This window comes from Ochotona princeps, chromosome 5, assembly GCF_030435755.1.
Source record: "Ochotona princeps isolate mOchPri1 chromosome 5, mOchPri1.hap1, whole genome shotgun sequence".
Lineage (NCBI taxonomy): Eukaryota > Metazoa > Chordata > Mammalia > Lagomorpha > Ochotonidae > Ochotona > Ochotona princeps.
Window position 1 is genome coordinate 107,983,424 of NC_080836.1, and position 27,621 is coordinate 108,011,044.

At 57.4% G+C, this 27,621-nt stretch overlaps 1 protein-coding gene across 4 annotated transcripts in view; it reads right to left on the minus strand.

Moving 5' to 3' along the window:
- Window positions 1–556: 556 nt before the first annotated feature.
- HDLBP (high density lipoprotein binding protein) overlaps window positions 557–27,621 on the minus strand; it is a 42,293-nt gene continuing 15,228 nt past the window's right edge. The window contains exons 1-27 of one of the 4 annotated variants that reach the window (XM_058665218.1): window positions 22,794–22,813; window positions 21,209–21,270; window positions 20,527–20,639; window positions 18,696–18,853; window positions 17,888–18,103; window positions 14,638–14,844; window positions 14,296–14,511; window positions 13,589–13,795; window positions 13,356–13,463; window positions 12,385–12,489; window positions 12,080–12,158; window positions 11,198–11,337; window positions 10,139–10,243; window positions 9,917–10,030; window positions 9,282–9,368; window positions 9,025–9,156; window positions 6,698–6,916; window positions 5,143–5,583; window positions 4,617–4,755; window positions 3,603–3,757; window positions 3,130–3,234; window positions 2,834–2,968; window positions 2,376–2,519; window positions 1,852–2,037; window positions 1,321–1,437; window positions 1,048–1,176; window positions 557–971 (exon numbers count right to left, since the gene is read on the minus strand). In XM_058665218.1, the coding sequence (XP_058521201.1) occupies window positions 885–971; window positions 1,048–1,176; window positions 1,321–1,437; window positions 1,852–2,037; window positions 2,376–2,519; window positions 2,834–2,968; window positions 3,130–3,234; window positions 3,603–3,757; window positions 4,617–4,755; window positions 5,143–5,583; window positions 6,698–6,916; window positions 9,025–9,156; window positions 9,282–9,368; window positions 9,917–10,030; window positions 10,139–10,243; window positions 11,198–11,337; window positions 12,080–12,158; window positions 12,385–12,489; window positions 13,356–13,463; window positions 13,589–13,795; window positions 14,296–14,511; window positions 14,638–14,844; window positions 17,888–18,103; window positions 18,696–18,853; window positions 20,527–20,602 (3,807 nt within the window). In that variant the 5' untranslated portion in view covers window positions 20,603–20,639; window positions 21,209–21,270; window positions 22,794–22,813 and the 3' untranslated portion in view covers window positions 557–884. Of the gene's footprint in view, window positions 972–1,047; window positions 1,177–1,320; window positions 1,438–1,851; window positions 2,038–2,375; window positions 2,520–2,833; window positions 2,969–3,129; window positions 3,235–3,602; window positions 3,758–4,616; window positions 4,756–5,142; window positions 5,584–6,697; window positions 6,917–9,024; window positions 9,157–9,281; window positions 9,369–9,916; window positions 10,031–10,138; window positions 10,244–11,197; window positions 11,338–12,079; window positions 12,159–12,384; window positions 12,490–13,355; window positions 13,464–13,588; window positions 13,796–14,295; window positions 14,512–14,637; window positions 14,845–17,887; window positions 18,104–18,695; window positions 18,854–20,526; window positions 20,640–21,208; window positions 21,271–22,051; window positions 22,178–22,199; window positions 22,221–22,793; window positions 22,814–27,621 lie in introns of those variants that run through there. The other 3 variants (XM_058665219.1, XM_058665217.1, XM_004597424.3) reach the window with 3 other exon arrangements.

Sequence of the window (27,621 nt, forward strand, 5' to 3'; positions counted from 1 at the left end):
AAGGCCAGGTTGACACCCAGTCCTCACAGCCAGCCCAGGCCAGGCGCAGGAGGTAGGGGGACAGAGCTCTCAGCTCCACAATGGCCCCCAGCACTGGACTGTGAAGGGGTGAAGGGATGCTGCCCCCTGGGTCTATGGCCACCCAGTCATCAGGACAGTCCAGGTCAAGGGCCAATGACCGGCACTGTGTTGAGCACAACCTGCATGACCTGGGACCACACCAGCTGAGGTAGAAAGGCAGTGGGGGTAGGATGGGCACGGGCAGTACAGGTGAGACGCTGAGCTGGGTGGCCCCACCTCAGCCCTGGTCCCAGACATGGGTGCAGCCAGGCCCCCTGGCTCACCAGACTTCCAGGCCAATGGGTGCTCAGGGGTGAGTGCTTCCAGACCTAAGGTAGGCAGAATCAGCTCCAGCCAAGGACTCTGCAGCTGGGTCTTCCTCCTGGGACTGTGCCTGGCAGGCAGTGGGCACCCAGGCCTATCTGCCTTCTGAGAAGGGTGGCGTGAGTGACAGAAAGTGGGCAGGAGGCAGGTGGGAAAGGAAGAGGGCAAACGGTTTGGGTTTTATAAAGTCAAGGACATTTATTTCCTGAGGTCATGACACAGGAAGTCGACTCCCAGCCACAGGTGTGGCGCTGTTGGAGATGAAGGTCAGCGTGCTCACGGACATGCTGGGTGGGCCAGGGTCACCTGGGCGTAGTGTTTGCAACAGCGGAGGCCTGTCCCAGAGCAGGGTGCTGGGGGCGGATCTTGAGCTCACTGGGTGCCTGGCTGGGCTTCACTGTGAGACCTCGGGGAGGGGGAGCGGCAACAAGTGACGAGGGGCCCAGCTGCGGCCAGGTCAAATCAGGGCAACAGCTGCAGCGGTGTTTGCTTTGGGGTCATTATCGTTTGGGGCCCCAAGGAAGGGTCTTGGGAGCCACTTGAGCCCCAAAGCTGGGGAATTCCTCAGAACTGCTCATGTCAGGAGCCTGCAGAGAGAGGATCTGCTTTAGTGGCGGCTCAGGGACAGCAGCTGCCCCTGGGACAGGCCTGCACCCGGCTGACCTTCTCACTGGTGGTGGAGGTCCAGGGAGCATCCCGCACCACGAAGCCTTTGGAGGGCGCCTTAGACTCCTCGTGGGCCGGGGGCTTCATGTAAGCCTGCAGCGCCTCGGTGTCCACCACGTCCGCCAGCTGCAAGGACACAGGGTGTTGGCCCACCCAGGCACATCGCTCAGCCGCTCCTCACTGCCTCCGCCTCACCAGCACCCTCACGGTCACTGCCCGTGGGCACAGCCCTGCCGCCTGGGGCCCCGTGGAAGCCCGGCCAGAACTTACGTATTCCTCCTCCAGGTTGAGGATGTGGTCGATGGCTTCCTCCACATTCTCAGGGAGCCCCGTCACAGTGACACAGTTGGGGTCTGGGGCTCCACTCTGCGGGAAGCGGATGTCCACCTGGACGAACACAGCAGCATCAGCAGAGGGCCAGCCCCTCACCAGCACAGTGCTTCCTGCCAACTGCCTTCCCTCAGACGGTCACAGCTGTCCCCTGAGAAGTCACTGTGGCATCCTCAGAGCACAAGGGGGCTGGGCACATACTGTGCCGTGTGCATCTTGCAGCCAGCTCCCAGCCTGCCCGTGGACTGCACTGACCAGTGGTGTCAGGGAGTAGCGTTGGCCCACAGTCTGGGGAAACCCTGGCTAGCTGCCAGCTGCTGTGATGAGGGGACAGTCTCCAGGATTCTTGCGCTGGACGCTTGGGCCTCATGTGCTGGTGGGCAGTTAGGTTGCTGGGGACCAGGTGGGTCCAGCCTGGACGAGTGAGCGCTACCAACAGCAAGGCCTGCACTCGGCCTTCAGGACTCTCACCTTGAACTCATCCATGACTTTGCGAATGGCTTTGCCACGCGCACCGATGATGCGGGCGTGCACACGGTGGTCCAAAGGCACATCCTCCGACACCATCTGCTCAAGTTCAGCCACAATTTTCAAGATGGCGTCCCGGGCGGCCTCTGTGTTCTTCTCGTACCCTGTGATGGTGATCTGGTCCTGGGGCTGCAGGAAAATGCAGTCAGGGATCAGGGAGTCCTAAGCAGGCAACTGCCCAGACTCTGGCCAGAGGCACAGCTCATCACCCTCTCTGCCTTTCATATAAAAACGAAGAGAAAAATGAAGAACAAAACTGGTTGCTTGTCCCTACTTGATGTGAACATGTTCAAGACTGGGAGTTCTGGTCTGTCTGCAGGTGTGAGTCAGCATGAGAGCCTCTCACACTCAGCAGAGCTTTCTGGGGCCCTGTGTCAAGTGCCCAGGGTTGCTCCAGGGACATCCCATCACGGGACTCGGCATGACTCCCTCCCCAGGTCAAGCATAATCCAGCCACCCCTCCTCACCTGAGTCCCGTCTTCCTTATCAGGAAACTGGATGTTCACGTCATGTTCCGTGCGGATCTGTGTGATCACTGCCCCCTTCCTCCCGATGATCTTGGGATGGTACTTGGGGTCTACAGTGATGCTCAGCTTAAAACTTCTTAAAGCCTACCAAGGAAACCGGGGAGTGTGATCCGGCACCAGAACCCCAAAGGCGGCTGCCAACTAAACCGCCCCGGCCACCTCCTTCTCCCCAGGTACCTTTGGCACGTCCCACCCCTTCCTGCCGGACAGCAGGGGAGCAGCACTCCTGTGCTGGAGCTTGGGCCTAGCCCTGCCTGTCCCAGGTGTTAAAGGTACACTCACACCCCGTTCCAAAGTTCACCAGAGTGTCCCTGGTTCGCACAGTAAGCCCTCTGCACCCAAAGGTGCCCATGTAGTGCAGTCCCTGCCCAGGCCACCTGGCCTGGCCTGGCACTCACCCGGTCCTCTTGCTCGGCCTGTAGCTCCTTCACCCGCTCCAGGAGGCCAGCTTTGGCCCGGTCCAGGTTGGCGGCGAGGCCCGTGATGGCAATGACGTCAGACTGTAGCTCAGGGGCTGGTACATGGATGTTCACCTGTGGGAACAGAAAAGCTGATGCATGCTTGTCCAGGACATCACACAGCAGGGGCAGTCAGAGGAAGACCAAACGCAGTTCAGGCACTGGACACAACACGGCCCATGGATGCCCACAGAGCAGAGCCAACCCTGGCTGTGGTTCCCTGGCGGTGGGTCTACCTCGAACTCATCCATCATCTTGCGAATTCCACTTCCTTTCTGCCCAATGATGTACCGATGAAGGTCAAAGGGCACCTCTACCTCAATGGTCACAGGAACCAACGCCTGCAGGGAAGAGAGAGGTGCTCAGGCTGTGTGGACCAGTTCCCACATACCTCTAGAACCTTTTGTCCATGCGCCTTGCTGACGACATTGCCTGGAAAAGGAACCCCAGGCTTTAAGTCAGTAGGCCCGCACGCCACCTCCGTGGGGACAGGCACACATCTGACTTGTGATGGCTCCGGCCCAGGCTCTGCAGTGTCCCCATGGACACTGCTGTCCTCTCCACATACTCCCACCCCCATTCAGGAGGTCAGCCTGCTGCCCAGGCACCCCCACTTTGCCGACCAGTGCCCTGCCATGCTGGGTCGAGGCTACCATAGCTAGAATGGGCAGCTACCCAGCCTCAGGAGGGCCTGGAGGGCCAGACCTACCTCTAGGGCTTCCTTGGCAGCCTCGCACTTCTCCTTCCGGCCGGAGATGGTGATGATGTCACACCTGCGGGGAGACCCCGGCTCTGCTTCCCTCGAGTCTCTCCCCTCCCCGGCCTCCTCGCCGTTCTCCTGGACTGCTGGCTCCATGCTGTGAACTGGGGGGGGGGGGACAGGGGCACACAGTTTAGCCTCTGTGGAGGGGAGGCAGCCAGCCGTCACTGTCTCTCAGGGACCTGGCCGGGTACACAGGGCCCAGTGTCTCCCTCACCTGTCACCAGCCAGTGGTGGCCACAGAACAAGCACACGTGTGAAGGAGCACTGGGGAGAGGCCAGGATGAGCTGAGATAAAGGGGAGAACCCCAAGCCTGAAGCAGCTACAACCACAGGTCACAGCATGGGAGATGGGCTCCCATAGCCAAGAGGGACACAAGTTATGACAGCTCCCTCCTGAGAGACTCAACCCTCAGCCGTGGCCAGTCCCCACCGCAGGGTCCCCAGGACCGACGCCCTTGCCAGGAGGCTGTGACTGACTCTAGGTTCGTGTGAGCAGTGTCCCACTGTCAAGAGGACACACTGTCCCCGGGAACATCCCACTATGGACCAAGTCAGATGGGTGTGGAGCGGCAGGAATTGTGTCTACACTCTTGCAAGGGTGAGGCTTCACAGGACCACTCGACACAGCCCAGGTGGGAGCAGTGCCAGTGCAGCACCACGAAGACTCCAACAGCTGGCCTGGACCCACCAGCCACCTGGCCTCCAGGGAGCAGGCATGGCCTCTTGTGATGCAATGTGAGGGAGAAGCGTAGAGCCTCCTGTGACATGAGGAGGCCCGAGGAACAGGGGGTACGCTCAACACATCCTGTCACCAGGTGACAGCTTTACCTGCTGAGGCCTGATTGACCACCCACACACATCAACACAAATACAACCTACACACTGGCACCTTGTCACCCTGTGAGGAGTTGACAGCCTCTGCAAGCCCCTGGGGCACGTGGGCAGCCATCTCAGACCCACCTGGGTTCTCCTCTCTGTCGGGAAACTTAATCTGGACGTTGTAGTCCCGGGTGATCTGCTGGATTCTGGAGCCTTTGGGGCCCATGACAGCGCGATGAAACTTCTGGGGGATGGCACACTCCAACGTCACCTGGGCCTCCTGAGGGGGCACAAGAAAGGAGCAAAGTTGCCTGCCCAATGTCCCTCCAGTCAGGGGTGCCCCTTCCTTGCCTCCAGTCACAGGCTGGAGGTGGAAGGAGTGGGCGGGTCACGGAGATTTGTTACAGAAGGCTCAGCCTCGCCACATGATTGTCTGGCATGTGTTGCTGCCCCAACCTGACTCTCCCAACATGGTCAGCCGCACTTGAGAGGCCCACGGGGACTACGGAGGAGGACAGCGAGAAGCAGGAGGTATGGGGATGGTGGGCGAAAGCCCCCAGGCTGCTTCAGGCCCTTTTCCCAGGGGCTAGGCAGTTCCCTGAGAGCTAAGCCTGCTCTGCCAGGTGGCCACCAGCTTGGTGCAGGCCCAGAGCCCTTGGACACCTACCAGGTCCTCGATGATTTCCTGGATGCGTTTCTTGGCGGCCTCCACACAGTCCTTGGCGCCCTTGAGGGTGACTCGGTCACTCTGTGTGCCCGAGCGCGGGAAGCTGACCATCACCCCGCCATACTCCTCGGCGATCTCCCGCAGGACCTGGCCTCTGCGGATGACAAAGTGCCGGTGGTGCCTGGGGTCCACCAGCATGTGGTCTTCCACCACGTTGTCCAGATTGGCAATGAGCGCCTCCAGCTCCTTCTGTGCCTCCCTCACGGCTTCCTCCTTCCCGATGATGGTGATCAGGTCCTGGTCCTTGTCCTCGGCCGCTGGGAATATGATACGCGCTCCGGTGTTGTCACGCACCTTGCGGATTTTGCCGCCACCCTTGCCGATGAGGAACTTGTGGTATTCCGGCTTGGCACGGATGTCCACGGTGAAACTCTTCGTTTGCTGCAAAGCCAATTGCCGGGGCTATTGGCAGCTGGTGCCACCTGCCTGGCCCACCTGCGGGACACAGGGCCCCGCACATGCCTACCGCTCTGCCCAACAGAGGAAGCTGGAGCCCACACAGACCTGGGCCCATCCAAGCCACCCTGGATCTGCTCAGCTGTGCTAAATAAATCCTTTTCTTAGCAATTTAACTGAACTTCTACTTCATAAAAATCAATTCACAGAAATAAAACATATATGAACAGAACGGCGGAAGCTAAGGAGAGCCTGTGCAGTGAACGCCTGAAGCTGCAGTGCTGTCACTGCCGCAGCCAGGCTGCAGCTCCTGCCGCTGCGGGGGCCAGGCACGCTAGGCAGGCAAAGGACAAGGACAAGGACCCCAGGGCCCAGCCCGTGCTGATGCAAACAGATGTGAGGTAAAACCCAGCAGCTGCGTCCCAGCTGGCCTTACAGTGAAAATGGCCAGCACAATTCCACAGCACAACAACTGCATAAGAAAAGTCAGACAGACAGGAAGAGTCAAAAGCCCAGGCCAGCATTGTGGCACAGAAGGAAAAACTGCAACCTGCAGTGCCAATATCCCTTTTGGCCACCAGTTCAAGTCGCAGCTGTTTCCAATGCAGCTCACTGCTGATGGCCTGGGAAAGCTGCAGAGACCGGCCCGGACATTTGGGCCCTGCACCCACACGGGAGACCCAGATGAAACTCCTGGCTCCAGTTACAGAGTGATCCAGCTCCAGACACTAGGGCCATCTGGCAATCAATTAGCAGATGGAAAAATTAAAAAAGAATCAAAGACCTAAGGAACAGATCTTCAGGCTAATAGAACAAAGCTCAGGCACAAGTTCCTGCGGACAGAAAACATGTGCAGACGAGCGTAAGAGCCGAGCGGCCAGTGCCAGGGCTAGGCCTGGCCCTACAGCTCCACAAGGCGAGGGGAGACGGGTAGACAGCCCACACGGGATGCAAGCCTGTGGCTGCAGCAGGAAAGCTCACTGCCTGTCAGCCAGTGCTGCTGCTCCGTCCCCAAGCCTCACATGGTGTCTGGATGTCCAAAGGCAAAAACACTGGGACTCCCCGAACCCCGCCACAGACAGAGGAGCAGGGCGCTCACCTTCTCCTCTGCTAGGTGCAGCAGCTGCTTCTTGGCCTTCTCCACATCCGAGGAGGGACCCCTGATGACGACTGTGTCACTGCCAGAACCTTCTACAGGGAAATGGATGTGCACGCCCCCACACTCCTCCATGACAGAGCGGATCAGGCGGCCCTTGGTGCCGATGAGGGAGTTGTGCAGCTTGGCAGGGATGGAAACCCCCACCTCGGCAATGTTGGCCTGGAATCGACACGCAAGAGGGGCAGGAGTTAGGTCTGTGTGACAGGATGGGCCTGAGACAGGAGGAAAGGCAGAGCCACGTGGCCCACACAGCATGGGATGCTGGAAATGGCTAACAGCCCCAAGAAGATGACAGCAAACACGGACGGGGTTTCCTGGTACCTGGTGGCAATGCTCAGTGGGGGTACCTGGCCTGCATGAGACACTGCTCTGACCCATCAACCCACAGGCCTCCACAGACAGGAAGGGACAGCCACACCTCGCCTCTTCAGGGGGAGGCCAGTCCAAAGTCCAGAGCCCACAGCCCCAAACTCCATTCAGGCCATCACGAGACGCCTCTCTGGAATTACCCAAGCAGCTGTGGATTGGCACCCTGGAATAACTCAACCTGCAGTGACTGGCCCAGAGGTAGACCGTGAAAGCAGCTCAACAAAGCTCAAAACTGTTGAAGGAATGCACCAACAGCTAAACACACCAAACCCCCCCAAATCAGGCCCTCAAATCACTGGAAAAGACAACACCAGGAGGCAACACACACAGGCTGCGCAAGACCAGGGCCAGGTGGCAAAGCCAAGGCAGCACATGCTAACACTGAAAAAGACGGAGACAGAGGATCTGCAGAGGGAACATCTGAGAAGATGGGGGCTGTGAGCAGCTCAGACATGGCCGGAGACCCACTGCCCCGTTTCCATCTGTGGGAGGCAGGACCCCTGGCCCTGCAGCTGAGCTTCAAGGAATGCACAGGGTAAGGGGTTCACTGGGCAGACAGGAACAGCAATCCGGTCTCCTCCACTCAGACAAAATGACAGCAAGACACCAGGCTGCTGGAGGCTGGGCCCCAAGGTGGCTGGGGAGGGTCTCCGGGGGGTGGGGTGCTGTGCTCATGCCTCACGGACCAGCCATCAAGACACCATGTAGGAGAGCCTGGAACACCAAGGTGGGGGGGTCTCTGCATCCTCCATCCCATGCTAACGGGACCTGGGCGGCAGAGGCCAGGGCTCAACGGACCAGCCTCCTGGCCCAGCCCCTGTCAAAGAAAGAAATGCTTAAAATGAAGGAAAAGCTAACAAAGTTTTAGACATTTAAATAAAACCAGGCAAATAATGACCAGCAGATCCACAGCCTTCGGACAGAGCTGAAGAGGAAGCACAGCTCCTCAGAGAGGATTTGAGGACGTGAGAGGTGAACTCGGAGCTGCTGGCTTGAGATTCACATCCCCACACCGCAGGGATGACAAACTGACAGCCCACAGGGTGCTTGTTCCAGTCCTGTTGCTCCACTTCCCATCCAGCTCCCTGCTTGTGGCCTGGGAAAGCAGCGGAGGATGGCCCAAAGCCTTGGGACCCTGCACCCACATGGGAGACCTGGATGAAACTCCGGGCTCCTGGCTTCAGACTGGCTCAGCACCGGCTGCTGTAGCCAGTTGGGGAGTGAACCAGCAGATAGATCTCTCTGTCTTAGTAAAATCTACCTTTCAAACAAAAATAAGTCAATCTTCAACACACCAAGGCTGGCGCATGAAGCAGTGATCACCCAGTGGTCAGCTGTGACAGAGCTACATTCACTGAGCAACTAAACGTTTTCCAATTCCAAAGCAAGAACGATAAGGAGCCAAGATCTGCAGGACCAGCCTGGGAGGGGAAGGGGCCCTTGGGTCCGGCTGTCCAGCCCTGTGAAGGTCTGACTATCCCAAGGTGCTTCAGGACAGCCAAGACACAGGTTCTGTTACACTCACTTGGCCACACCCGAGAAACCCAAGTGCAACTGAGCACGTCAGATCTCATGGTAAAGCAGAGAGTAAAATGAGATCCGTTTAATAACACGTATGCGCACACGCAGACAGAGCCATCTTGTGCGTGGAGGGAGAGCACAGCAGCGGGCACAAGGGTGCCCTCTGGGACAGCACCCACCCCCACACTGACAGACACAACACAGGAGAACACTGATGACCAAGCACATCACAGTTCGTGCTTCCCGAGAGGGTGTGCTGGCGCAGCATGGGGACAGGAGCCTGGAGCACAGAGACCAACGCCAGCTGCCAGGATATGGCCACCTGCAGTGCCACCTACAGACAGCCAGACCCAGCCTCACAGGGCACCCCCACTTACCAGGTCTTTCTGAATGGACAGAATCCGACTCCGGGCGGCCTCACAGTTGGCCCGCTTGCCCGTGATGACGATGGTCTCAGAGTTGCTGTTCTCTGCGGGAAGGTCGATCTTGGTGTTGCTTTCTTCTCGAATCTACAGGGAGAGATGCAAGGGAGAGGCTGACCTAACCTCCCGCCACAGAGACCCCAGGGCCGGGCTTGGGACAAGCCAGAGTCCTTCCCACCCATCACCCGACCAGGAAGGGACCAGCTGGCCACCTTCTTAATGTTTGCACCGCCTTTGCCAATGATGTTCTTGTGGAATTGCTTGAAGATCGGAACAGAAATTGAATAGCTGTTTTCCACCTTGAAGCCGAGAAGGAAACCACAGTGACCCGCCTGCCACACTGCATAGTGTCCCCTCTGACCCTGGCAATGCTGGCTTACAGCCCTGTCCTCTCTCCGAAGCTCTGGCTGAGGACAAGTGAGGTTGGTGGTGACACTCGGCAGACTGCAGAAGGTGTACACGCCTCCAACCGTCACGCTTGGCCAGCAGGTCCTAGTGCCAGCACAGCCAGGGCCGTCTCCTCCGCAGTGAAGACAGCAAGCAAGCTCTGGCAGCATGCAGCCGCGTGGGCCTGTCAACCACTCTCTCACGCTCCAGCCTTTGTCCATTTCAGCCTTTCAGCAAAATGATGGCATTAAATGGCTCTCTACTTCACTCCTGCTCTCACTTGCTCACTCGCTTTCCCTGGCCCTCACCTCAGAGAGGGAGAAGGACACACCTTGGGATCAAGACCCCAAAGGAGGCAGAAGCTCCCTCTCAATCTCATCAACACCAGGTGGGACCCCTAGGCCTGCCTGGCCCCCACAACCAGATTCGGATTTCCTCGCCCCCGCCAGGGTCTGCTCACCAGATCTGCCACCATCTTCTGCATGTACTTGGCACACTTCTCCACCTCATTCTTGGGTCCTCTCAGCTGGACGATGTCACTCTTTTGTGCTGGGTCTGGAAAGTTGATAATGACCTGGAACAAGCCACGGGAGAGAGTTCTAACATCAGGAAGGTCTGGACCCCGACACTGGAGGCTCCCAAGTGGCCCGAGGGCTGGCAGTGTCTCGGCAAGCTTTGCTACCTCTGGAAATTTGTCACGAATCTCACGGATCCGCTCTCCCTTCTGCCCGATGATGGTGCGGTGGAACTTCTGTTCGATGATTAGATCCTTGGTTCGCTCATTCTCCTGCAGAGACCATTAAGACATGTCATCACTCAGCAGCAGCCCCTTCACAGCCACGATGCCACTGAGCTGCAGGCAAGGGGCCAGGCACATGCTGCAGGCCACCAGCCAGCTGATGGTGCCTGTCACAGCACACCTGACATTCTTCCTTCACCCAAGGCGCCACTACGGCAGTCATCAGCCATGGCCCAGTTCTGGTGCTGCTAAGAGCTGGAACTGAGCCTGCTCGCTACTGGGAGGCAAAATGCTCGGCTCACTAGGGAGAAATCCAGTTCCCCAGCTCCATGCGACGGCTTAGACAACTGTGTGGGGCTGGGTACAGCAGGTGGAGCCACCACTGTGACACCTGCCACACCCCACAGAGGCACCAGTTTCTGTCCCAGCGGATCCCTGCTGAAGGCCTGGGAAAAAGTGGAAAATGGGCCAAGTCTGGGCCCCTGCCATGCACGGAGACCTGGATGAAGCTCCTGTCCTCAGTCTGGCAGCTACCGCACCCCTGTGGGGACTGAACCAACAAATGGACATTCTCTCTTTCAAATAAACAATTTCTAAGAGGTGGTCCTAAAACGACAGCAGTGTACCTCAAGAGCAGGGCTAGAACCTGACAGAAACACACAGGCCCAGGCACCCCAGGCTGCAGAGTGTGTGCAGAATCTGAGAGCAGGGAGGCTGCACCACAGCCTGGACTAGAAGAGTGGGGACTCCTCCTCATGAGCCTGAGCCTTGCTGTACACCTGTCCCACGGGGCAGACACAGAGCTCCCGTCTGCTGGTTCACTGCAGACACCCACCCTGGTTTGGGTGTGGCCACACCTAGCCAATACCAGGGAGCCTAGCCCATGGCTCCCATGGAGGCGGGGCAGCAATGCAGCCCAGGGGCAGTGCCAGCACCCCCAGCAGACCCCACGCCTGACAAGGCCACTCCTCAACACAGGCATGTGCCTGCCTGGCAGCTCACCATGCGAGACGCCAGCTCCAGCAGCTCCCGCTTGGCCTGCTGCACACCCTGGGGGTCACCCTCGATGCGGATCAGGCTGCTCTTGTCACTGTCAGGGGGGATGCGCACGGACACCTTGTACTGGTCTTTGATTCTGTTTACTTAGAGACACAGAATGAGACATGTTTGCACCCGAAGTCAGGCAGCCCAGGGCAGAGTTCCTCTCAGGACTTGTGGGTCTGCACCCAGTCTGGCCGTGACCCTCAGCAAGCATAGGGTTCAGTCCCAGTCACCACAGGGGCATTGCCCACAGCTTCAAACTGAGCACAAGACGGACCCAAGGTACATCTCAAGTGGAAATGACACCAATAGCCTGCAGCTGCTTCACGGTCTGACACGTCTGAGCACTGGTCTGAGATCCAGGCATTCCAGCCCCCAGCTCATCACCAGGAGCGAGCAGGTGCCACCACTGCACAGTGCAGGACCTGAGAAGCTATGCATGCACACCTGCCTGGGGCTGGGGCAGATGCTACCCTGACCACAAGCACCCGGTGGGCAGATCCTCACCAGGACCACACTTGTGAGCATTAAGTCCAGTTTCTGGACCAGGCCCAAAACTAGAGAGGGGCATACACCACACAGGCCAGGGCCCCGACCCACGTCAAGTGAGCACACAGGGTCAGGCAGTGTGGGCAGTGGTAAGTCAGTCTGGAATACCCTTTGGCCACACTCACTAGCCAGAGATGCTGCACAGCCTAGCTTAGAGCATTCCCACTCACTGTCTCATGGAGAACACTGTGAGAGGTTGCCCTGAGGTCATCAGGCCGCCTTCTTCCAAGCTCAGTCGGCCCACAATCCATGGCCCACCAGCCCTGAGCAGACAATGCCCACGACCTCACTCACTGTTGGCTCCACTCTTGCCAATGAGGTGCCTGTGGAACTTGTGGTCGATGCTGATCTCCACGTAGTCCATGCGGTTGACCTGGGGCAGAGGCAGAGAGGCAGGCGGTCAGAGGCAAGCACTTTGTCCTCAGCAGTCAGCCAAACCCCAAACCCAGCAAATGCTAACTGCGACCTCCAATTCTTCAAGACATGCCGTTGGGCCCCCAGAAGACCCCTCTTTTCAGACACAAAACTGCATCAGCACCACACATATCCAGCCTGCCTTCCCTCCAGATCCGACACCCGGCTCCCACAAGGTGCCTCACCAAGTCCTTGACCATGCCTTCAATCTGCTCTTGGGCCAAGTTGACATCCTCTGTGGGGCCTTCTAGGGTGATCTTGTCCTCTCCTTCTGTGAACTCAATGTGAACCTGCCACACCAAGACGAGATGAGATGATGAGTACTGGGGTGGGACCTGCCACGCCAGGACACAGACAAGCTGGTGAGGACTCAGCCTCACCCCTGGGGGCTCGCACGCCTAATCCCAAAGTGCCCAACACCAGGCATGGCCCAAGGGAAGACTGGGCTCCCAGACCACCACTTTGCAGGGAAATGCTGCAATGAGTCCTTCTGCCAAAAACTACAAAGCCCCCGGGGCTGTGATTGACCTGGACCATACCTGAGCCCTAACACTACTCACGGGTCCTTCTAGGCTGCTCATCTGGAAAGAGAGAGGACGGAGGGAGACAGAGAAAGAGAAGGAGGGAGACAGAGAGGGGAACCAAGCTTCACTTAGAGCAACTCACTCAGAGGCACACCTAAGCAGCTGAGCTGCGTGGGAAAATTTCACCATGGGAAGGTGGAGCTTTGCGATGACTAAAGAACACTGGAAACTAGGGCTGAGGAGAAGAGAAACAAGGCATCTTGGGGCTTCTCTGGTTTCTCCTTCTCAGGGGCATTTCCTTGAGCTACTACAGCATCCTGCTGGGTTGACAAGATGTGACACAGAAACACAGGGAGTGAGCGCTGTCTGCACACAGGCCAGTCTGCACACGGGCTCCCTTTCACAGCATACAGCAGTCTTCAAGGGCCCACCCCACTCCCAGATATGCCCCCCACATGTGTTCAGTGTGTCACAGTCTCTTCTCAGACCACAGTCACTGCACTTTATCAATCACAGAGCCTTGAAACAACAGTGTGCATGTTAGAACGCGCCTGTCCACGCTGGCCCATGAAGCCGGCAGCCCCAGGCAGTCTGTACCACCACGCAGTCGGGGCGGGGTAGGGTGTCCTAACCTTTGGCATTTGCTGAGTGATCTTGGCCAGGTTCTGCCCCTTTTTGCCGATGATGAAGCGGTGAAGCCAGGATGGTGCAGACACGGAGGAGACGGTGAAGCTGTTGGCCTACAGGATGGGAACCAACCTCGGTGTCACATTTAAAAGCCATGTGAACATGGCAGTGGCAACTCCTCCTCCACCCAGGCACATCCCCTGAGGCCTGGCCCCCGGCTGCCTGGAGGGTCCGTCACCTTGGCATAGACTTCTGTTAGTGCCTGCCCCAGCTTCTCGGGCTCGCCTCGAAGAATGACCGTCTCGGAGAGGCTGTCTGAGGGTGGGATCTCGACAGACACGCCAGTCCTCTCCAGGATCTCCTGCAGCGAGTTGCCCTTCGGGCCGATGACATATTTGTGTTGTGATTTCTTCACCTCCACTGCAATGGTCGTGGTCTTCCTCTTCTACACAACAGAACAAGGGGCACTCAGCCTGGGGTGCTGGCCCCTCAGCACCAGTCCTTGCCCCAATCTCAGCCTGCTCTGGCCTTGGCAGTGCGGCATTTGGGAAATGAACCAGCAGATGGGGCAGGCTGTCTGCCTCTCAGAGATGAGAACTAATGAACCAAACCACGGATAGGGTAGCTGAAGCAGAGGGGACATGGGCAGCAGAGGTCCCCAACATGGAACTAGAAACTGGGTTTCCCTCCATCTTGCCACCCCAAGCCCTTCAACCTCAAGATCCCAGAACAGAAAAGCAAGCTGCAGGCCTCAAGGGCCTAGCCCAGAGCAGCGCAGCACACCCCACCCCTCCCTGCAGGACAGTCCACGTGTGAGCTAACCCTGGCGCCCACACAGGCTCACGCATATGCGCTGTGCAAGGAGCACAGGGGAGGGCCCAGCTGGGCCCTTAGGCCTTCTCTGGGCACAAACCCCCATGTCAACTGGGCTGACCCCCTGCCTACCTTCTCCTCATAGATTCTGCGGATGCGAGCCACGGCCTGAGCCAGTTGTTCCTTCTCTCCCGTGAACACGATCTCAGTGCGGTTGACACTGGGAGGAGGGATGTTAATACGTGTACCGGTCTCCTGCATGATCTCACCCACCAGTTTGTTGTAGGGCCCGGCAATGAAGGGGTGGAAGGCCTTTTCCACCTCCAGCCTCTCCACCGCACGCTTGTCCTGGGGAGGCAAGGTGGACGAGAAGGGCTGGGAGCAGTGAAAGACCGGGCTGTGCAGGGGGGCAAGCATGCAGGAGGGGCTGGGCCTGGCGAGGACCAAGCAGCGTGGTGAGCAGGTGCAGCTCACCTGCTCGGCAGAGATGAGCAGCACTTCGTGGCGAGCCTTCTCGATGCCCTCTTTGGTGCCTGTGATCTTGATCTGATTGCTGGGGTCGTCCGGGCGTGGGATCTGGATTTTGGTGGCAGTTTTTAGCTCCAGGTCTTGCAGTTTCTCTCCATTTTTGCCGATTACAAAGCGGTGGTGTTCTTTAGGGATGGCAACAGTGGCTGAGGCCTAGAACAGAAAAGGGGCACTGCAGGCTACAATCTCTCCTTCCATAGTGCTCTAAGCGCAGCACCGGCCTCAAGGGCAAGGTTTGCCTAGGAAGACTGAAGGTGCCACTCCTGGGACGCCCACCCCGACCTGAAGATCAGGGTGACCTCACCCGTGTCACACACGACACAGGTGCGCAGCAAAACGTGGATGATGGCACCTCCCAAGGGAAAATTATGGCTTGATTAAATTCTTGCTGTTTATGATGGAAAAAAGTGAGAATCCAGAGGATGACAGCCTCACCCAGGAGACACACTACACAGAATGCACCGTGTGCATTCAGTCAGAAACCTGGGGCCAGCCTTCACCGCCCGCACCATGGCACCAGGCTCAATGCTGGACTTGTCTCCAGCTTCCTGTGCCAGAGCACCTGGGAAGCAGCAGGCGAGGCTCAAGAACGTGTGCAGGATCCCGACCCCCGTGGGAGGCGTGGGTCCGTCCCGAACCCCGTGCGAGGCATGGGTCCTCCCCGACACCCATGGGGGGCATGGATCTGCCCAGCACTCTGGGTGGTGAACTACTAGAAAGGGGCTCGCTATCAACCTCTCTAGATGAGTGTGCACCCTCTCTCTGCTGCTCAAATTAAAAAATAAACAAATAAATAAAATACCACTGAACTAGGAAGCCTCTCATGAAAGACCTGGGGCAGAAAGATAGACACACACCAAGAGACCACAAAACTGAAGTTTTATGAGTTCCTGAAAACAGAACAAGATGAACAGCCTGAAAAACGCACAGCTCACTGTCGGAAAGCCCTTGGAATGAAGACACCACAAGGCATATTCAGCTCCACTGTGCCTGGTCCCTGTGGTGGGCCTCTGATGTGCCATCGCATTCCTGGAACCCATGCCAGGACACACCAAGTGCACCAGGGAAGCCTCTGCAAGGGCCAGCACAATGGCTCCCATCAAGAACTAGCATCCCATGGGCTCGGCAGCATGGCCTGGTGGCTAACTAAGGTCCTCGCCTTGATCCCATATGGCCGCTGGTTCTAATCCCGGCAGCTCCACTTCCTCTCTATCTCTCCTCCTCTCAGTATATCTGACTTTGTAATAAAAATAAAATAAATCTTAAAAAAAAAAAAAAAAAAAAAAAGAGCTAGCATCCCATATGGGCACCAGTTTGTGTCTTAGCTGCTCCACTTTCAATCCAGCTCCCTGCTTGTGGCCTGGAAAGCAGCAAAGGATGGCCCAGGGCCTTGGGCTCCTGCACGTACATGAGAGACCTAGAAGTTTCTGGCTCCTGACTTTGGATTGGATCGGCTCAGCCATCTGGGTGTGAACCAGTGGGTGGAAGTTCTCTGCGTCTCTCCTCTGTTCCAAGGTCCACCCCAAGACGCCACGGACACAGCAGAGAAGCAGGAGGTGCCTGGAGGAGAGCCAAGTGAGGGGTGTAGTTGTGCGGAGTCCCCTTTGCTACAGCTGTGACTTTCACAGCATATAAAGGTTGGAGAAGTTTCCTCAGGGTCAACACTGGGGAGTGAAGGGTCAGCTACCGCACGAGGACAGGTCACCAATATGCGAGGCGAGAGCCACCTCAAAGGGAAGCAGCTGACCAGGAAGCCCTGCCTCAGAGGCACTACACGTCACACCACAGCACAAGCGAGCTGACCAGGGGATGCAAGCCCAACAGCTGCGTGCTCCGCCCTGCAACTGCTCCAAGGGCCAGTGACTGGGAAGACAAAAATGGGCCTGTGGCAATGAGAAGTGCAAACACAGACTGGATAGAGCCTGGATCTGATTCAGGACACTAGTAATTTTACCAAATTAACAGCATAATCGTTACAAACAAGGAAATGCACAGTATATGTAATAAATCACTCCAAAGAGTTTGTACAAGATAGAAGGAAGATGAAGTTTAGTTTAGTGCCTTGTTTCTCATCATGTACATTTTCTATGAATTTTGTGGGATGGTGGGCCTGCAGGCCTGCACCACAGCACAGTGGGTGAAGTTGCTGCTTGCCATGCCAGCACCCACTGCAGTGTCAGAGAGCCCTGACCAGCTCCGACGCAGCACCCACTGCAGTGTTAGAGCCCTGACCAGCTGCATGCTAACGCTCTCAAGAAGGCAGGAGATGGTTCAACCACTGAGGTCCCTCATACCCACACTGAAACCAGCATGGAGTCCACAGCTCCTGGCCTCACCCTGGCTACTGCAGCTCTGTGGGGAGTGAGCAAGCTGACAGCAGCACTCATGCTCTACTGCTCTTTTAAATGAATCCACAAAGAAAAAAGAAAGAAACATCCCCCCCAAAAAAACCCCAAAAAACAAAACCAACAAAAAAAAACAAACAAACAAACAAAAAATCTTTCCTTCTAAGGAAAAAAGAAAAAACAACAACAAGGAATGGGCTGGAAACGAATGCTTCCCCCAGCACAAAGGCATCCCAGTCCCGCCCTCAGGAGCACGCCAAACATGAGACCACAGTCTAGATCCCAGGAAGTCAGCTAGGGCCGGGACTGCCCTAAGTTCCCATGTGTCAGACATGGACCCTGGGGCCAGAACCCGCCATCCTTGCATCCACATGGGTGCAGTTTAGTGTACTGGCTGCTCTGCCTCACAGCCTGCCAACTGCCTGTGAAGCTGTGGAGCATGGTCCACATGCTTGGGACCCTGCATCCATATGGGAGACCTGGAGAGAACTCCAGGCTCTATCTTACCCTGGCCTAGCCCTGGCCATTTGCTACCTGGGAAGTGAGGCAGGGTGGAAGATCTCTCTCTTCCCATTAGACTTCTGGACAAACAAGCCTGGACAGAGATGGACCTGGGCTGGTGCAGGTGGCAGAAGCATCTCCATGGAAGCTCTGCCGGTGCTGCGCTGGGGTGGCCAAGACAGGGCACTGCTCTGATTAGCATGTTGGACGCGTGTGCTGAACCACATGGCAGGGCCTGGAACTGTTGCCTGTGGAGGCACCTGCCCAGCCTGGGGAGCTAGAGCGGCACTGGCCTACTTCCATACAGCACACTGTCCCTTGCTGGAGCGTAGCCCTGGAGGGACACCCACCTGGGTCTGCAGTCGGGCGACAATGTCCTTGCGAGCCTTCATGACAGCATCCAGCTTTCCCGAGACCATGATGGACAGGCCTTGGTCTTTGGCCAGAGACAGCTCCAGGTGAGCACCCGTCCGCTGCATGATCTCCAGGCAGATCTTGGCTTGCTCACCTTCCCCAAACTGGTTCATGTCCTTGTATTTCCTCTCCTCCAGGGGCACATGGAACACCTGCTCAGGAAAGACCCATAACAGAAGAGGTTTGTCAATAGGGGGTGCCCTGCCTAGGCAGAGCAGAAGGAAAGCCAGAGAGGCAGGCCACACGCTACTAGTGCCAGGGAAGGCAGAACCGGTGTGCAGGGAGTCTGGGTGGAAGCAGCTCCCACGGTGGTTGGAGAGACACCATCTCCCTCACCGCCCTGAGCTGGTCTCAGGACCTGGCCTACATGAGCCTTGGGGCCACAGGGCCTCCTCACCAACACTGAAGAAGCTGTCCACGTAGGAGCTACACCAGTCAGCTATCTAGTCTGGGGCAGGAACCACCAAGGAGACAGACAATGAGAGTCAGGTGAGCCCAGAGCTGAGGGAAGAAGACAGGAGGATGCGTGGACGGCCACCTTCTACCATGACTGGGCAGCAGCGGAGGTTAAGGCAGTGAGTGGGTGGCTGTCAGTGGATAGCACTGGGGACCCCCATATCCTGCTGCCACCCAGAAAGCCCTTCTCAGGACCAACCTTTCCTAACCCTAAGCACCCTTGGTTCTGCACATTCACATTCCAAATCATTCCACGCAGAAGCTGCCAGGAGCGAGGAGGGCTCCTACCTGAGTGATGACAGAGGCCTTGATGGGCCGAATCTTGTTGCTCCATGCTCCAGCCGGCTCCTGGGCACTGTCCAGGCAAGCTGCCTTTTCCGGAAGTGGAGGGAAGGCATCCTTGTAGGTTGGAGGGTCGCTCTCCTCTTCTGAATTTAAAGTGGCAACTGGTCCAGTCGCATGGATGAAACGGGTGACAGTACTCTCAGCATTACGCCGTAACCAACACAGGGGCCACTCCACTCCCCATCCCGCTTACTGCTCACGGCCTGGGAGAGCAGCGGGAGAGGGCTCAAGTGCTTGGGCCTCTGCACCACGTGGGACTCAGCCTAGCCTTGGCCACTGTAGTCACTTGGGGAGTGAATTAGCATATGGGAACTGTGTCTCTCCCTCCCTAATGAACAAACTTTAGGAGCCCTGCTATGTGCTCCTTGCCCCAGGATAGTGTGCACAGGAACCGGGACAGCAGGGCTCCCTCATGAATGCAAGGCCCTAACAAAACCTTAACCCTAATGATGTAAGGGAGCTGGGGCAGGGGCTGGTGGAGATGGGGAGGCTTAAATTTGCAAAACACAGGGCCAGCAATGTGACAGAGCAGGTTATAATATGGCCCAATTCCACTATCAGAGTTACAGTTCAAATCCTGACTGCTAGCTACCACACCTGTTAAGCCCAAGTGCTTGGAGTCCTGACCTCCCACGAGGGAGACCCTGACCTGGGCGGGGTTCAGGCTCTCAGGGTCGGTCATCCTGGCTGTTAGAGCTATCTGGAGGGAGAACCAGCAGCTGGAAGGTCTCTGGCTCTTCCTTCCTATCACTCTGCCTTTAGAATATTCTATTCTGAAGACCTATTTATTATTTATTAGGAAGACAGAGTTCCAGAGAGACATTTTCCACTCACTGGTTCATTCCCCACACGACTGCAACAGCCAGTTCCTACTGCTTCCCCAGGTGAATGAGGACGACGCACCCCCAGGTCTGCGAGGCACCAGGGTGGGATGCTGGTGTCAGCAAAGGGCTAGGAGCCCACTGTACCAGTCCCAACAAGCATTTTTAAAAATTGATTTGCAAAATAAAATGGAGCTGCCTAGAACTATCTAGGAGTACCTCTGAGGCACACTCCACAGGCACACATGCTGGAAAGCCAACAACCATGCCAGCTGTCTGCTCTGAACTCCACACCAGGTGGCAAGACGTACAGAAACAAGGTCCCCTAATGATCCATCACATTGTCTTTCACCGTGGCTCACTTCTTCACAGTTCCACCCCACTCACTCTGGTCTCTGAGAGCAAGCACACGGCTGACCCGGAGAAAGCCTGCTCTCGAGCACCGGGCCAAGTCCAGCAGCCCGGCACAAGGAGGGGGCAGGGAGGGTGACCTTTGGAGTGGGGATGCCACAGCCGGGAGCCACAGGACTAATGGCCAGCAGGAAAACAAGCATCCGAATCGCCTCTCCTGGGCTGTCCACAGACACCAGACCCTCCACTACACACTCGTTCAAATGGCAATGCTTTATACACATCAGATTAGAGATTATTCTGAAACAACCTTCTACCTGCTGCCCCTCACTCAGTGCACAAATCAGAAAGCTGAGGCTCTGTGGCCTGTTGAGTGCTGGCCAGCTACCACAAGGTCTCAGACAACAGGGTCCACTCTCCCCCCTCTGGTTCCCAGCCCCAACAGGAACTCCCCATATCAGGCAACAGCATGAATGCCAAGGGTCAGAGTCCCGGTTTAGGCTCAGAGACTCAACCTTGCTACAGGGTAGCCCATGTGTACGTGGGGCCAGGAGAGTGCCCAGTGCTTGGGGACAGCCAGGGAGAGCACCCCAGGACGTTACCTTTGATCTGCTGCGGAACCAGCCCACTTCGGTGTTCGGCAAAGCTCTCCTGGGTTAGGACTGCGACAGAGCTCATGGCTGGTCTCACGCCGGTGCACAGTCTGGGGAAGTGACTACAGCGGAGAAGAAACCAGGCGGGCGAAGTGAGCCCTGGAGCCCTGTTCTTCCACTGGCAACCTGAGGTTAGCTCCCATCCCCCCACAGATCAACAAGGGATTCAAAGGGCGAGACAGGCGGAGGAGGGTCTCAGGAGAGCTGGCACCCCTCCCCCCACCGGGCGCAAGAACCCCAGCACCTTCCCAACAACAGCCTCATGCAGAGAAGCGCAGAGATGCTTCCAGCGCAGCCCTAGACAGTGAGACAAGCCAGGAGGCTATGCAGAGACCCACTGCTGGACACAGGGTGCGGCCCTATCACCCCCCAGGGGATCCCCCGTAATACCGAGAGGGAGAACTACAACGAGAGCAAGCAGCCATCTGTAGTGTCCTGGCACAAAACAGTGCTTTAATACAAAGGAGAAGACGGCTGTTCAACTTACAGAACACAACCAGATATCTTCCCTAAGTTCAAGAAAACGATTCCTTTAAGAGCATAGCACACAGCAGCTGACCGGAGCACGTGCGGACGCACAGGCTGGGGACCGTGTGCTCCCAGCCACAGCCCTCAGGTGGCCCCAACTCACCAGCAAAACGGTCGGTAGCCAGGAAGTCCGTCCTGAGGCGCCTGTCAGCCTCCCAGCTTGGGCTGTGTGGGAGGGCGAAGCCAGAGGACAGTCACCGAGCCTGTCTCCCCAGCCAGCCCCCCCCCCCACCGTCACCGCCACCAGGAAGCAGGATCCTGGCTACATGCTGCAGTCCCTTTGCCTGCCCCCCTCCGGCCACGCACCTGACCATCAGGTGGACACACCAGTCAGCTAGGGCTACCAGAGGCCACCGGGGACTTAAACGCCAGCACTGCGGCGTCAACACCATGGCAGCAGTTCGAGTCCCAGCTGCTCCACTTTGGATGCAGCTCCCTGCCAACGCCCAGGGAAAGCCGTGGAGGATGACCCAAGGACCCAGGCCCTCTCTCATGTGGGAGAGCTGGATGCAGCTCCTCTCTGCCCTTCAAACAAGTCTTTAAGAAACTGGGATCCTAAGTAACCTTCTCGGCCATCTAAGGGGCATCAAGACCCTCCAGGAAACAAGAGGGCCTGGGCCCCGGGGTGTAAGGGGGCTGCCGTGTGCCGCCAGGGCCTCCCCTCCCCGTAGTCGACGTGGACTGGCGGCAGGAGTGGCCACCAGCCCCTGAGGGCCTTCAGAGGTGCCCTGGACACCCGGCCGCGGACCTCCGATGACCTTCTGCACCCACAGACTGTAACCCGCGGGCAGTGCCAGCTCAGAGGGGCAAGAGGCTAGCTCTGCAGAGAGGCCGACTGTCCACCCGGCAGCCTTCGCTCACTTCCCAAATCCAGACAAGTGCACCCCAGGCCCCTGCCAGTCCCCCGCCGCCCTGGGCGCTCCACGCTGCCTTCCCCAGCACGGACCACGCTGAGGGATCCACGCGCGACCGTGGCCCAGCGAGCCAGGGAGCTTCCAGGTGGGGTGGTCCCAGGAGAGCCGCGCCGCACGCCCCGGTCCTCAGGGGGGCCTCGCAGGGAACTTTTCTCCGTAACTTCCGAGCCCCAGGCCCACCTGCGGGCGGCGGCGGCGGGCGGCCCGCGGCCAGGCCGGCGCAGGAACTTCGCAGGCGCCACCTCAGCAGCCGGGCGCCGCGGGCGGGGACGCGCTTAAAGGGGCCGCAGCGCCGCCTCCAGACGCGGTATTTTTCCGTACCACCTTGGCCTCCGCGCCCCTAGGGCCCGTCCAGGCGGCGCTCGGCCCGCCCCCACCACGTCGCCGGCCGGAAGGGGCAGGTGGCGGTGCGGCCCGACCCCGGGGACCCTGGCCCGGGCGCGTGGCCGGCGCGGGGCAGGCGGGGGAGGGGCGCCCGGCCGGAGGGGGAGGGGAGGCGGCCCGCGTCCCGGCCGGCCAGGGTCGGACGCCCCTCCCCCGCGCGGCTAGCCCGGGTCCCCGCGTGGAGCCCAGAGCGCTCCGGGAGGCCGGCGCCGACTCGGCAAAGTTTGCGGGCCGGGCGCTGCCGCTCGGTGCTGACACGTAGCCACTCTGGCCGCCGCGCAGGGACAGTGGGCGCCCGCACGCTGCCCAGGGCAGCTGAGGGGCGCCGGCCCCGCAGCCTCCACGTTGGCAGCCCCGTGCCCCGGCCCGCCCGCACGTCTCCGCGCTCACCGTGTCCGCTCGCTCGTTCGCTGGCCAGCCGCGCGGGAGAAGCCGGGACACGGCCGGTGGCGCCGGGCGCTGGTATATGGGGCGGCGGCTCCAATCCCGCCGGGACACGTCAGCCGCCCCGCCCCGCGGCCCCAGCGCCCCCGGAGTCCTGCCCCGCTCGCAAAGTTGTGTGGCCTGGCCGGAGGCGGCCAGCACCGACCCCAGGCAGGCGCAGCACAGGCGCAGGCTGACGGCTGCCTCTCCGAGCCCAGGTGGGTGCTCGCCTCAGACCGCAAAAGTTTGCAGCCGCGTTCTTGCTCCCAGCGCGGCTTCTATTAAAACGCGCCGCGGGCTATCCCCTTCGCACTGCACACAGGGCCGCACGCCCCCCTGACAGAGTGGCCCAAGGAGACTTGGGTACGGCAGCCGGCCACCACGGACACCTGGGGACCAGGCCACACCACAGTGGGCAGGACGCAGGCAGCCATTCCTGGAGCCGGGAGGTTGGTGCAGTCTGCGACCGAGACCCAGGGGTTGAGGCTGGTGGAGGCATGGAGCAGTACAAGGCATAGCCAGGTGCAGTTAAGAGATCACGGAGGCAGACCAGGCAGTTGCTGCCTTATGGTGGTCAGCCGTGGATAAACGACGTGGCCAGACTGCCAACTCTGGAGGGCAGCACCACAAAGCCCCCGAACGCCTATGGTGAGGTGCAGGAAGAATGGCCGGGACCACCCCAGGAAAGCAGCTGGAGAGAAGCTGAAATCGGGACCTCAGGTCGAGGTATGGGGAGGTGAGGGATGGCCTGCTGCTGGAAGCACAGCTGCCGACAGGACCAGGCGGCTGCAGATGCCCATGTCCACAGTTGGCTGACCTGCAAACACAAGGCATGTCTCTGGTGTTTCAGGGCATGGGCACGGGAGAGGAGGAAGAGGGAGTAGGCTACACACTGGGTACCAGCCAAAGTGTGAACTCTCAGGACTGGGCTTGGCTGCCAACTGCAACACCAAACCTCATCCGGTCACGGGCTCAAGTCCCTGCTGCCCCACTTCCAGTCTACAGCCCTCCTAATGGCGTGGGAAAGCAGTGACACTTTGGTCTTGAAGCCACACGGGAGCCCAGATAAGGCTCCAGGCCCAGCCCTGGCTGGCCATTTGGAGAGACACCCAGCAGATGAAGAGGACGGGGGCTGACCATGTCCCCTTCACTCTGTGCAAGTGTGAACTCTGTGACATGAGCCACAAGGTGTACACATGCATGCCTCTTGGTGCACCTTGCCCCGCCACCCCATGGCAGACAGAGGCGGGAGAAAGGGAAAGAGAGGCAGACCATCTGCTGGGTCACCCTTCCCGATGCCTGCCAGCATGGGGCCGGACTGAAGCTGGGAGCCAGCAGCTCCAGCAGGGTCGCCTCCGTGGTGGCAGGAACCTGAGCATGGGAGCTGTCCCATGGCGTCCCCCAGAGTGGACAGAGTCGCACTTGGACCAACAGGCAGGGTCTGGCCCAGGCAGTCTCTTTCCACTTCTTCCCCCCACACACTTTCAATGACCTTCAGAAGGGGAGGCTGAAGAGGTCAATTTTTCTTGCTGAGAATGAATGATAAAAAGTAGGAAAGACATGATTTTCACCTTAGAGTAGACAAGGGTCTGATTCTTGCACAAGGTTTCTGTGCATTCCAATATACACTGTCACTTACTGGTGACTTTATGTTATACTAATCATTCTGACACAGTGTGGAGGAAACTGTGCGTGGAGCACTGACTAGACGGAAGCCCCTAAGCAGCCCCACGTCATCACACCCAAGGCAGGCAGGCTGATCTCGGGGTTCCCACCAACCTACAAAACAGGAAGCCAAGCCTGCAGACTGGAGGCAGGGAAGCTAACAGATTAGGATTCAAACTGTTCAAAATGGCTAGTCATATTTCCAAATGACATTTCCCCTTAAGCATCGATGGGATGTTGAATCGATCCTCGTGGGGCAGGTGTCGTGGCACAAAAGGGAGCTGTGCTTGGGATGCTGCCACTCCACAATGGAGCCCGGGTCCTGCCCTTCTACTGCAGCAGGCGACGGCCCAACTTGGGTTCCAGTCACCCATGTGGGAGAGCTGTCTGAGCTGCCTAGCCCCAGCATCAGGGAAGGGAACCAGCAGATGACATCTTTCTCATTTGTCTTTCAAATAAATAAATACACATTGAAAAACACACACCATTTCTTGGATGTAACTTAACTAGAAGGCAGCTTATGGGGTGGGCTGTCATGTGGGATGCCTACAACACACACCCGAGACGCTCAGTTCAAGTCCCAGCTCCATTCCCCAGTCTGCACTAGTGCTCATGCCAGAGACAGCAGGCAGCAGGTGCTGGCTCCCACCCAAGGGGGAGATCTGGGTGCAACTCCAGTACTAATGCTTCAGACCTGGCCCAGCCCCAGATGTTGCAGGTACTTGAGCAGTGAACCAGCACACAGGAGATCACTATTTCTCTAACTTATCACCCTCTCTGCCTTACACACACACATGACTATGTAAAAAACTTAGGGCCCAACATGATGATTCAATTGGCTAAAATCCTGCCCTTGCAAGCGCTGGGATCCCATGTGAGCATCAGTTTGTGTCCCAGCTGCTCTGCTTCCCTTCCAGTTCCCTGCCTGTGGCCTGGGAAGGCAGAAGACGGCCCAAAGTCTTGGGATCCTGTACCCACATGAGGAACCCAGAAGAAGCTCCTGGTTCTGGATCGGCTCAGCTCTAGCCATTGTGGCTACTTAAAGTGAACCAGTAGATGGAAGATCTTTCTCTCCTCTCTGTAAATCTTATCTGCTTTTCCAAGGAAAAAAAAATTAAAAAAAAAAAAAAAAAAAAACAGAACTTGAGGCTGAGTGTTGTGGTGCAGTGTGATGCCCATCTGCTAGATGGGTCCCGGGGCTCGGGCCTTCTGACCCAACTCCTGCTGATGGCCCAAGCGGGTCATCACTCGCTTGAGTACTGCTACCCACCAGGTACAGAGGGAACTTCTGGCTCCTGACTTCTGCCTGGCCTACAGCCAGCTCTTCAGGCACGAGGAGTGAACCAGAAGACGGTACAGCCCTCCTGCCCTGCCTTTTGCATAAATAAATCCTTAACAGAACTTACACTTGGGTCCGACGCGATAGCATGGTGGTTAAGGTCCTCGCCTTGCACACTCCGGGATCCCATATGGGCACCGGCTCTAATCCCGGCGGCCCTACTTCCCATCCAGCTCCCTGCTGTGGTCTGGGAAAGCAGTCGAGGACGGCCCAAGGCCTTGGGACCCTGCACCCGCGTGGGAGACCTGGAAGAGCTCCTGGCTCCTGGCCTCACATTGTCTCAGCTCCAGCCGTTGCAGCTGCTTGAGGAGTGAACCATCGGAAGGAAGATCTTCCTCTCTGTCTCTCCTCCTCTCTGTATATCGCCTTTCCAATAAAAATAAGTAAAATCTTAAAAAAAAAAAAAAAAAAAAAAGAACTTACACTTAAAAGTATCTGGAATTGTTCAACAAGGCAGTTTTACATCCAAACCAATGCACAGCATGATATTAGTGGAGGAAAACACAGAAGTTAATAAGGCTACTCATTCAGCCCTGAAATGAGAAAAAGAATAAACCTAAGAAGGAAATGAAACGACATATACTTCAAAGGATAAATCAAACCTACAGCCAAGACTTTACCATACACAGCTCTCTGGCAAAAACAACAACAGGACAAATAAACAATATTAAAAATCAAAATGAGGTTAACAAACCACAGCTTTAACAGAGACTCTGAGGTACCACCTAAATTCTTACCTTGCCTGCGCTGGGATCCCATATGGGCTCTAGTATGTGTCCGGCAGCTCCACTTCCATCCAGCTCCCTGCTTATGGCCTGAGAAAGCAGGGGAGGACAGCCCCAAGCCTTGCACCTACGTGAGGGATCTGAAAGAAGCTCCGGGCTCCTGGCTTTGGATTGGCTCAACTCTTTTAGCACTGTGGTCACAAGCGAGCAAACCAGTGGATGGAAGATAGTTTTGTCTCTCCTTCTCTCTGTAAATCTTATCTGCCTTTCCAATAAAAATGAATAAAAAATAATAACATTTAAAAACCAGTGACCGAGGGGCTTGGGCCCTGCACCCACACGGAGACCTGGAAACCAGGGATATTTGGGGAGTGAACCTATGAGTGCAAGATCTCCATTTCCATCTTCCTCTTCTGTGACTGCCTTTCAAATAAAGCAGAAAGCACACAAATTCAATTCAGTGTAAATACTAAATTGCAACAGATTTGCTGTGCATATGGGATCTTACAGTAAAAAAAAATTTTAATTTATTTATTTCAAAGGCAGTTACAGAGGGACTATTTCACTTGCTGGTTCCCTCTTCAAATGGCTCTGATGGCCAGGGCTGGACCAGGCTGAAGCCAGAGGCCAGGAGCTTCCTGTGGGTTCCCCAAGTGGACGCAAGGCCCAACCACACAAGCTATCCTTCACTGCCTTCCCAGGCCACTAGCAGGGAGCTGGATGGCAAGCAGGGCCGCCAGATTAGAACTGGTGCCCACATGGGATCCTGGCACTAGGCCATCGCACCAGGCCTGTATAGCATTTCTTTATAAAAGTTTTCAATATTATATTAACAAGCAATACCCAGGAGGGAGGGTCAACTCCAGAGCCGCTGCCCTTGGCAGCATGCTAGCTCTTGGTGAAAACCAGGGTTCTGACCTGGCACCCTCACAGGTGCTGCCGCACCTGAAACAGAATGACAGCACTGATCCTGGCCAAGAGAACCACCCTACAGGCAGAGGGCACGTGTGCAGAAATGCCCACCACGGTGTAACAGGGACAGACAGGTCAAGGCACCACTCCATGC